The sequence below is a fragment of the Gobius niger genome (assembly GCF_951799975.1).
Source record: "Gobius niger genome assembly, chromosome: 1".
Classification (NCBI taxonomy): Eukaryota; Metazoa; Chordata; class Actinopteri; order Gobiiformes; family Gobiidae; genus Gobius; species Gobius niger.
In genome coordinates this window covers 11,787,341-11,798,495 of record NC_136852.1, presented here as the reverse complement: position 1 = coordinate 11,798,495, position 11,155 = coordinate 11,787,341, and the positions used below count along the sequence as shown (strand labels likewise).

At 44.3% G+C, this 11,155-nt stretch overlaps 1 protein-coding gene across 1 annotated transcript; it reads right to left on the bottom strand.

Moving 5' to 3' along the window:
• Positions 1-6,039: 6,039 nt before the first annotated feature.
• On the bottom strand, positions 6,040-8,230 carry fzd9b (frizzled class receptor 9b). The gene has a single exon (XM_079580518.1). The coding sequence runs from the start codon at positions 7,851-7,853 to the stop codon at positions 6,081-6,083; it is 1,773 nt and encodes a 590-aa protein (XP_079436644.1). The 5' UTR covers positions 7,854-8,230; the 3' UTR covers positions 6,040-6,080.
• Between the last annotated feature and the right edge of the window lie 2,925 nt (positions 8,231-11,155).

Below are 11,155 nucleotides of genomic sequence, written 5' to 3'. Positions count from 1 at the left end.
ATGGGATGATTGGGGGGGGTCTCTCATCTCCCCCTGGTGTCTCTGGCCAGAAAACTACAATCGCAACTTTGCTGCCTACGGGTCGGAGGCGCAATACACACTAATGGAATCATGAAGAAGAAGCTAACAGGCTAACGGGCAAAGCTAACTGCGGGCTAGCACCACTTAAACAGTATTTACAGCCCATTTTGAGTGCAAAACATTATCTCCATTGTGTCATTGGATGTACAATATCCCTCTCTCCCTTTGTCTTTTCTGTCAGCGTAGTATTTACTCTCACGGACAATTAATGAGTAAAAAAATGGCAACATGCTACAACACCTGCAGTTGCGCTTATGGCCTCTAGGGGCATGAGTTACTTAGTACTGCTTTAAGGTTTGGGTTCGAGTTATGTCTTATTACATTATGTACCTACAAACTACAAATACATATTATTTCATGTGTATCTAACCCATAGGTACAAGAACATGGTTATTACACATTGCTACACAGCACATTATAGCGTACTGAATTTAGTTATGTACAATGTATCAAGGGTACTGTAAATTAAAGTGTTATTATTTACTTGATCAAACTGCTTTTGACCGTCCCAGCAGTTGTATCACATTTATTTAGAATACAAATATGTTTATTGGGCTTTTTATATTGAATACTGATACGAACCTGAATAGCAGCTACATTACTAGAGGAGCATTAACGCCTATCAAGTTTACATGTCCAAACCCTGCACCCTATTTATATGTTACTTATAAAAGTGTTGTGCCTTTGGTTTGGCAGAGACAAACTTTTTGGACACTGCAAACAAATGATAAGAAACACACAAGGCCCAAACCGAGCGACTCGAAAAATAAATCAAATACTGCCTAGCACCTCGGCTTCAACGTAACAAAATAACAAAAGTTTGTTTCAATTTGCCCGGAGCGGAGGACAAGGTGAAAGAGACCAAACTCTCTGCCCAGAATAAATGTAAATTCTCAGTCGTCTAAGTGGTAAATTCAATCTTGAAACATTTTTTTTTGTGGAGGATAGAAAAAGAACCAAGAGCGACAGTGACCCTGCTAACCTCTAATCCCCCACCTTAACCAAACACATTTTCTCCAGTTTTACCCAAATCTAAAAGCGTCTTGACTGGAGTGCACACAACCTATAGTTCAGACCTTCAAAACTCATCTTAACTTCTTCCTTGTTTTTGTTTTCACGTTGTAGTTGTTTTTGTTGAGTTTTTATCACATTTTCATTGCTTTTTGTAGCGTTTGGCTCCATTTGTTTTGGTTTTTTATTAGTGCAATGTAACTGTGATCAAGCCACAAAAATATGACTAAAAACGTCAAAAAAGCAAGAATTAAAACACAACCAAAAAGGATGAAAACATCACAATCAAAAAAAGAAAGAAGCTTGATTAGTTTAGTCGGTCTTAGCTTTGAAATGAAGCGTTAAACAATGGCTTATACAGGTGAAACTTGGAAAATTAGAATATGGTTAATTTATTTCTGCAATTCAACATAAAATGTGAAACTAATGTATGATATAGACTCATGACATGTGAAGTGACATATGTCTAGACTTTGTAATAATTTTGATGATTATGGCTTACTGCTTGTTAAAAACCCAAATTCAAAATCTTAAAAGATTAGAATATTACATGAAATCAATAAAATAAAATATATATATATATATTTTAAGCGGAGAAGTGTCGGCCCTCTGAAAACTGTATTCATGCATATGTACTTAGTACTTGGTTTGGGCCCTTTTTACTTGAATTACTGCCTTGATGCGGTTGCGTGGCATGGATGCTCTCAGCCTGTGGCGCTTGAATGGCCTTTTCCGGACAGTCCTCTCTAGACTGCGCTCATCCCTGCAGCTTGTGCACCTTTTTCTTCCACTTAAAGGAACAACCGTTTTAACATACTGAGATATGTTCGTACCTGAGCTTAGACGAGTTGATGCGTACCTGTCTGGTCTTTGTGTGTGCGCTCAGTCGTGCAAAACAACCAAAGATGTGGTTAGCATTTGGCCTCTCCCAATGTATTCCTATAGCTCCAAACGGGGGTGAAGTTGGAAGCTACCACGCTCTTCCACGGACACGCACAAAGACCAGACAAGTACGCATCAACTCGTCTAAGCTCAGGTAAGAACATATCTCAGTATGGAAAAAACGGTGGCCTGTTCCTTTAACTTTCTATTAATGCGCTTTGATACAGCACTTTAAGAACATCCAACTTCTTTTGCTATAACCTTTTGAGGCTTTCCCTCCCTGGGTGGGCACAACTGTCAGGTCAGCAGTTTTCCCCATGATGGTGAATTCTACTAAACCACTGAAAGACCAGTGGCACTTTGAGCTGACAATATAGTCCCCTTTTCACAATTATAGTCCCTTTTTCACAATTATAGTCCCCTTTTCACAATATTCTAATCTCCTGACATTTTGAATTTGGGGTTTTTACAAGCTGTGAGCCAAAATCATCATGCAAAGTGAGATATCAAGCCATTATTTGTTATAATTTTGATAATTATGGCTCACAGTTTGTAAAATCTCCAAATAAAACATCCATGAATTATTTTGAAAATGGACTGCAAGCCAAAATCATCAAAATTATTACAAACATAGGCTTGACATGTGTCACTTTGCATGTCATGAGTCTACATCATGTATTAGTTTCACATTTACTGTTCTATAAACAGTCAAGAAGCTGCCGAATAGCGATATAGGTGGTAGTTGAAAGGACCAATGGCGATGGCGCAGATTGGCACATACACATCCCCATCAGTCAACCCCAGGGCAGCTGTGGCTACTATAGTGTATTAATAATTAGTTAGTTCAGTTGAAGTAGCTCTGGGCTCTACTGTCTGACCGTGTTTCAAATTCTGTCTGGTCTTCGTGAACCGCTTCCCCCCCCCATATTCTTTCATCTTTTATGATGGCTTGATTTCAGCTGGAAGATGCTGCGTATGTTTTCCAGCTCTGGCTTTATTATTTAAGCTATTTGAGGTCATATACGGCTGCGTTGTTTGCTGCAGCGGATGAGATGGCGTTGGCCGTGCTTGTGTCTGATGGGAGTCCGGTTACAGATAGTGACTGGCTGTGTGAACTCCGGTGCTCTCTGACTGGCGCATTTTCATGGAAAGCATCTCTTTAGGGGCTTGCAGGTTTTCAATGCGCTCATTTACACATCAAAACAGCACAGGAAAGGGATAGTGCTCGGAGCGGAGGGGGCACGGCACTGCAGGAGGAGGGAGAGCGGGGGCAATGAAGGATGCTTTATTTTCTCTGTTTTTCCCCCCCCTCCAGGGTGGGCAGGGGTTTAAGTCTACGAGGGGCGCATTGATGCCATAATGATCGCCTTTAATCAGACCCACGGCCAGATGGAGGGAATTCTCCTCCACAGACAAAAACACGGAGTCAGCAGCTAATATTGGATAACAGCTGACGTGTCTTTACGCCTTTTAACAGAAAATAAACCCCGCAAATCCAGTGCAAATAGACTTGTCCAGAATGGTTCAGACTTAACAAATAACTCCCAGATTTACAGTAGACGCAGAAGGACGTTCAAGAAGTGAAACAGTGGCCGTCCTGTTGGCTTATCTCACTTTTCGTCCTAACACTTGCTCAGTGTGACCCTCTCTGGCCCCTTCCACCCTCCATTGCAAGAGAGAAAAGCAACACACATAACCAGCCAGACTAAATGTTTCTGCCGTGACCCAACGTACTTATTCCTGTAATGTTGACATATATTGGGCCACGGGGCGGGGTCTTGGCCGGCACTTCTCCTGCTCTATTGACCTCAGGTGTGTGGAAGGTGCTGTCCGGCGCCAACGGAACCGCAGCTCAAAAAAAAAACCCTGCTTATGGAACAAAAATGTGGCTTTTTTTTTTTGCCTCTGTGAACATAAAAATATCTGTCAGTGACCTGGAAATGTAGCGATAAAAGGGAAAGGAAAAGGATGTGACTGGTTTAACATGGCATTCCTCTTGACCTTTGAAGCTTATAACAACCCATCTTGGAAAGGTATTAAAATAAATCTAGAATTCCTGAGAAGGGAAAGTAAAAGAGCAACGTGCCCTGCGTCCTTAACCCTTTTTCTATCTAATCAGTGGAGCTTAGCGCAGGTGGGACTGGCTGCTTTGTGTCCCACGCAGCAAGTGCTCGGGCCGGAGCAGGTCATGTCAGCGGAGTGTGAACTGGTGAGGGAGCACGTGCCCCCTCTGCAGACGCCCATGAACTGGAACATGTGGCTGAAACACCACCAGTCGAGGATCTGGCTGCGCAGAGCATGCTCCAACAAAAACACTGCCGTTTTTTTCCTTCTAAAATATGATCCGTACGGTGTCAGAGTCCAGGACTTGCAGCGCTAGCCTGCCAAGCCATGGACAATGTCTACAATGGCTGAGTAATGAAAACAGCCGGGCGGGAGGGAGGATGCTGGTAGTTAATTCACACTGTGTTCTAAAGACGGAAGGAATAACTAATTTGAGTTAACCGAGGCGTTGCACAGGGCTGCACTACAGTGCAGAGTGGAACTGCAGCTGGTTTACTCTGAACACATGAGGCTACTTTGATTTATTCTGTTGATGGAAGTCTTGTAAAATAACAAGAAACAACCTGAGCTACCACTGCAGGAATGTGAGAAAGTGAACCTTTATACATGTCATCTGTAGTGAGCTGTGCACACCCACTTTGTGCCTAATGCATGGACACCATCATTACACTGTTTCCATGCTGTCACCCAGCACCATGTGCTCAAAGTGACACAGCAGCTCAGTATTACACAGGCATAATAATAAACCGTCACCTCTGCGGACTGTCAAACACTGCAATTTCCACTGTGTCCTGCTGCAAAATGACTTGCAATGTGTGGCAGTAATTTACACTGGCACTTCAATGGTAAAAGTCCCGTAATGTAAAAGCTATTTATTTTCACTCATTTATGAACCATCTGAGTTCGTGGTGACTCCAGTGCATCATAAAAAGTGAAACCTTGGCTGCAAAACGAACGTAGGTTATTTATTTAATGAAAAATAATGCTATGCATAGTTTTCACTCTGAATCATGAAGCACTTAATACTAAATCATTAATTGCACGTTGTTTCCACATTCAAAGGGAAAAATTCAGCTATCCTTTTGTATCGCTGAAATCTTTTAATGAAAAAGCCTCGCTCTTATCAAACATAAAAGCCAAAGCAGAACTAAATGTGAATAGTGAAGTTTTTAATCCGCCTCGATGAATAACCGTGTGGAGTGTCTGTGCTGCACTCAAAGCTGTCAGTGAAACCATGCAATGGGCTGAAATCCACTTCAGATTTGTCCTCTTACATCAAAGTGCAGAGTGTTTGCACAGGGATCAAATGGAGCAGGAACGGGGCAACAACACTGATGCTGGGGCAAGGATTAAAACTGCCATTAATTAAATATATTCCTCCGCAAACTGCTGCTGCATTTTAAAGATGGTGATGCAAACATTATACGGCTGGGCTTTGTCACTCTGTTGATCAGCAATTCTCTTTGAGGATCATTGTTGGCGATGCTTCTGGGAGAAAGCACAATGCATGAACATTTCCCAGCAGCTGAGACAGTTAAATAAAGCATCTTTTGTCCCAAATATAAATCTCACACTATGTATAATTGAGATGACAACAACAGTAATAAACATTAAATCCACAATTTATTCACTTCCAAAATGCAAGAACCATGTTCTTAAAAAGGCACTTATTTTTTCCTTGACCTAAAAACTTCAATAAATGCCTTTAAACAGAGTCAAGGTGAATTTAAATTAAATATATTTACAATAAATAACACATTTATGCACATATTTTACATATTATCATGCCCACAAAGATATCTCCCTTTAAAAGAATATTTAGTTTTTGCTACACTGGGCATGTCTACTGCACAAAACAACATGGAACAGAAGAATATGCATAACAATACTGAATATTTCCTTGATGCAACAAATACTGTGATAGCTTCTCATAGTGACGCCTGTACCTGTGTGTCCCTTGGCAGCAGCAGAATAGTAACAGTTCAATTCACCACTCAAGTCTTTTTCCCTTCCCAGAGCAGTGTGTACCTGCTCCTCATCACTCAGACGTGTGTGGGGCTGTCTGAGTGCAGCTCAGTCTTGGCCATGTGCAGCATCACAGCAGGAGATTTGTAGTGGCATTGCGTGCTGCTGCAGCTCACACTGTTGCATGGCTTTCTGTTACTAGTCCTGTCTGCCAGTTTCCTACTGCACAGCCCCTGCCAAGTCTGCAGGGTCTTGGAGCTCCACACCCACACTCCACTGGTGATGCCCACCACCAGTGACATGAAAATCTTCAGCATGAACACGGCCACTGTGGGCACCGAGCTCGGCAGTGAGCAGTCATTGCTGTGGCTGTTAAAAGCCCCGCACTTCACTTCTTCTCCTCGCAGCTTCCAGTAGTCCATGTTGAGCCTCTCGTAGAAGTAGCACACGATCACACATGTGGCTGGCACTGTGTACAAGATGGAGTAGATTCCGATTTTCACCATGAGCTTCTCCAGCTTCTCCGTGTTGGTGCCTTCCGTTTTCATGACTTTGCGAATGTGGAACAAAGCCACGAAGCCGGTGAGGATGAAGGAGGTGCCGATGACCAGGTAACAGGAGAGGGGGATAAGAACAAAGCCTGTCAATGCGCCCGAGTCCATGCTGCCCACATAGCACAGCCCTGTGAGCTCGTCCCCTGCCACCTTCCGCATGGTGAGGATGATGATGGTCTTCAGCGCGGGGATGCCCCACGCCGCCATGTGGAAGTAGTTGCTGTGAGCCTCAATAGCTTCGTGACCCCACTTTTTCCCCGCAGCCAAAAACCAGGTGAGCGTCAGGATGACCCACCAGATAGAGGAGGCCATGCCAAAGTAGTACAAGATGAGGAAGACTATGGTGCACCCTGTGGACTCTAGGCCCTCCTGGATGATGTACAGCTCTCCATGTTCGCGGTCACAGGCGATGTTCTCAGCGCCGGCCACTGAGCGGATGATGAAGGCCACCGAGTAGACGTTGTAGCACATGGAGAGGAAGATGATGGGCCGCTCCGGATACTGGAAGCGGTGCGGCTCCAGGAGGAAGGTCAGAACGGTGAAGGCTGTGGAGACAAAACACAGAATGGACCACACCGTCATCCAGATGAAGGCAAAGTCCTTGTCCTGCCGGGACCAGAACACGTCCACGGCGGGGGAGCAGCGAGGGGCACAGGACTGGCTCTTCTCCACGAACTGGTACTTGTCCGGGTTCTCGCAGGAGCCCATGGTGTTCGGCGAGCGGTTGGTGTTGGTGCCAGGCTGCCGGGGGCGAGGGGGCACAGGAAGCATGCCCTCGCCCTTCTTGCCCTCCACCGCCCTGGTCTCGTTCTCGGGGGCCTCCATGCACAGCGCGTTGGGGTCGTTCCTGGTGGGCAGCTTGGAGCAGTCCAGCGAGTCCGGCCAGGTGTAGCTGAACTTCTTCATGATCGGGGCGCATCTCTCCCGGGCCTGCTCGCACATGGGTCTGCAGGCCGGGATGGAGGTTGACACTTTGTCCGTGCACATGGGGGCGTACAGGGAGCAGAGGAAAAAGCGGAGGTGCACGTCGCAGCCGTACGCCACGAGAGGGGCGAACTCGTTCAGCTTTATAGCCGCCTCCTTCTGGTCGTCGTGGTCCATGAAGTTGGGCATGCGGGTGAGGTTGTAGCCGATCCCCTGGCACATAGGTATCTCGATGGGCTCGCACTTCGCTGGTCTGTCCCGCTCCAAGTCGTAGGAGCCGATCTCGAAAGTGGAGCCAGAAATCACCAGCAAACACCACAGGAAGATCGCCACCTTTAGAGGACAGCCATCCATGCCCATGTTTGTAGACATAAAGCGAGTCACTGTCTATTTAAAATCAACATGAAAGAGTCTCAAACGCGGGGTCGCTTACGCAGAGAGCCCCGCTATTCCCCACATTGCGACGGCAGCTCCGGACGCGACTTCAATGGCTCCGTTTAACCAAAAAACACCAGCAAAAGCTCAATAGTCCGGGGCTCTTTGCTTAGAAATCAAACAGATAATCCCACAAACAGCCCGCAGAGGTCCGTGGAAAGTGACTCAAAAACTTCGACTCGTGGATAAAGTTGAATAATGAGAACGATCCGGCCGAGTCAGGAGCGAAATCCTCCAAATCGTGCGCGCGCTCACTTACAAACACGCGTAAAAAAGCTGCGTTTGGTGTTTATAGCGGTTCCAAAAAAGACGGAGTGGCTGAAATATTGTGACTCTGGCCCCGCTGCTCCGCGCTGTCCGCGTTCAGGCTCGACACTGGAGTTTTGGAGAGCAGCTCAGCGGGACTGGTGTCGCGGAGAGAGAGCGAGAGAAAGGGAGCGAGGGGTGGGCTCCGTGACGCGCACATTTTCCCCCCACTCGCTCGTAATAAATGCAGAGATTGATGCTGGAAGACGGGCCAAATTTAAGGTCATGCTGCGGGACTGCGCCGAACTGCACACATTATCCGATAGCCTAATAATGACATAATGATTCGACTGTTCACCTTTTTTGCACGTGCACTGATTGCCTACTGGTCTTAAACGCTACTGGCCAATTTGGGTTTTTAGAGGCCTCGCGATAGCCTAATTAGAAAGAGAATTGTCTTTATATTTTTCACGTTTTTTTTTTCTAGACTCTCTTTCAAATGTGGCGTTACACCCGCCTATAAGCTGTAACCTTTTAGATTTGGGTAAAGCCGAACTGGGTTGTGTTAATGTCCAGGGGTGGACTGGGACTGAAAAACAGCCCTGGACTCTGACCAGCCTGGCCCACATTAGCGTAATTGTGACACTTCGACAAATACATATTTTAACCTCTTACCACCCGCCTAAACCAAATGCATTCTGTCCTTTTTTGGCTGTGTAACACCTCATTTGAAAGCTAAGACCCACAAAACTGACCTTTTTCCTCGCGCTGTTGCTGTGTTGTGTCACCTTTTGTATGTTTTTTTTTCCTTCTCATTTTTGTCCCATTTTTGTTGAGTTTTTGTTACATTTTTGTTGAATTTTTGTCCCATTTTTGTTGAATTTTTGTCACATTTTTGTTGAATTTTTGTCACATTTTTGTTGAATTTTTGTCACATTTTTGTTGAATTTTTGTCCCATTTTTGTTGAATTTTTGTCCCATTTTTGTCACATCTTTGTTGAATTTTTAATTATTTTTTCTATCATTTTTTGTTGTGTTTTTTTGTCCGTGTTTTTCTCTTTTTCTCACTATTTTGATGCTTTTCTTTTTAGCTTTTAGATTTGGGTAAAGCTCGGTTGAGGCGGGCCCTTCTGTGCTCTTCCAGAATGGACATATGGCCAGTTCGCCCCTGTTAATGTCAAACCCTGCAACACGTCATTCTTTGGTGACTTATAATGCGTGAAAGCACATGCGTTTGTTGATGATAAAATTCAAAATAAAGATTAGAAGTTTTTGAAGTATAAGTGCCAGAGGTAGAGGCTTATCTGCTCAATATTGATGGCTTTCCAATTCTAGGGTGCAATATCGTGGAGGAAGAGTTTTTATTTACTTTTTGCTGTTGATTGCATTGTGTTTTCATCAGAAATACCCTCTAGGAACTTCACATAATATTTATCTTTTTTTCCTTTTCTTTTTTTTTTTCTTCTCCATGTGCTGGGCAGACATCAGCAAATGGTTGGGAATCTCTTAATATTTGACAAACGTGGAGATGCTTTAGCAGGGACTTTGCTGCTGATACTTTGGTGATTGTTTAACCTCTTAAACAATCACCAATCGAATGCATCTTCTCCGGTTCGACTTTACCCAAATCTAATCCATCCATCCATCCATTTTCTTCCATTTGTCCGTTGCCGCGTCGTGGGGGCAGCTGTTGGATCTGCCCAAATCACATTGCACCAGCCCCTTATGGCTCCTCCTGCAGGTGGCGGGTCCACAGAAGGACGGCCTCATGGTTCAAACCGGGCCTGTTGGTCTCTCATAAGGGGCCTCTGAACCGCTCTTTGTCTGACCCGTCACCTCGGACCTGTTTGCCATGAGACCCTACCAGGGGAACGAAGCCCCGGACAACAGAGCTCCCAGGATCATTCAGGTGCTCAAACCCCTCCACCACGTTAAGGTGGCGGCTCCAGGGGGGACCTACAAAACTGATCTAACATTTTTCTGAGTTGTGTTTCCACGTCACGTTTTTGTTTCTTTTTTGTAACTGTAAACTACGTGCAATATTCTCATATTCTCTGTATTAGCGTCACTTATTGACAACCTGCACTAGGACTGTAACTTTGCACTGCCAATGCTGACCTTGATATCTTTAACTGTTTGCACATTTCCTGTCTATTTTGCGCTGAGAGAGCTTGAGAGCCGAATGCAACAAGTGAATTTCTCCACTGTGAGATCAATAAAAGGATGATCTTATCTTTTCTTCCTTGCTGCTTTTTCATCACATTTTTTGGTCTTTTTTTTTGCAATTTGGTAACTTTTTCCTCACTTTATTGTTACTTTTTTGCTGGGGCTGAACGATATTGAAGTAACTTGTGATTTGCGATACGGCTGCGCAATATCGCAATAACGATATTATTATGATATTTCACTTAACCATTTCAACATGTTATGTGCCATTCTAATTAAAGGGGCTAGATGCAAGTTAGCCATTTTGTACTCACTACTGCCACCTCAGGTCATACATGTAACTGCAGCTGCTATATTAAGCTTGTGCATGACGGCACTTCAGATCCGAATTAACACCTTTTTGAGTGACAGTGCAGGATTTTAGAGGCAGTTGTGGTGAACAGGTCTGAGCTCATTCTACACAGGACATGGCTGGACATGTAGGGGGAGGAAAATAAATAGTTTTAACATTTTTAACAATGTATAGTCCCTTTAAGGTTAGGTTTAGGAATAGTTTAAAATGTTACATACATATTTGTGGTTTGTGCCTGTTATAACATAAAAATAAAGTCTGTTTTAATGAATGAGTTTTGTCAGAGTTAAGTTTTATGTACCACTGTATTTTTCTTAGACCTGACCCAGACCAAACCCGACGCTTTACCTATCCCCCCATCTCCACAAAATATTACCCACCCATACAATGTTGTGAAGAAACCCAGCCATTCCACTGCACTCAAGTAATTTGTGGCTGAATGTTGTATAGTCTACCAGGCAACTACGCTCATAAA

Coding starts and splice junctions, on each gene's coding strand:
- fzd9b (XM_079580518.1), bottom strand. CDS start 7,853: ATGTCTACAAACATGGGCATGGATGGCTGTCCTCTAAAGGTGGCGATC.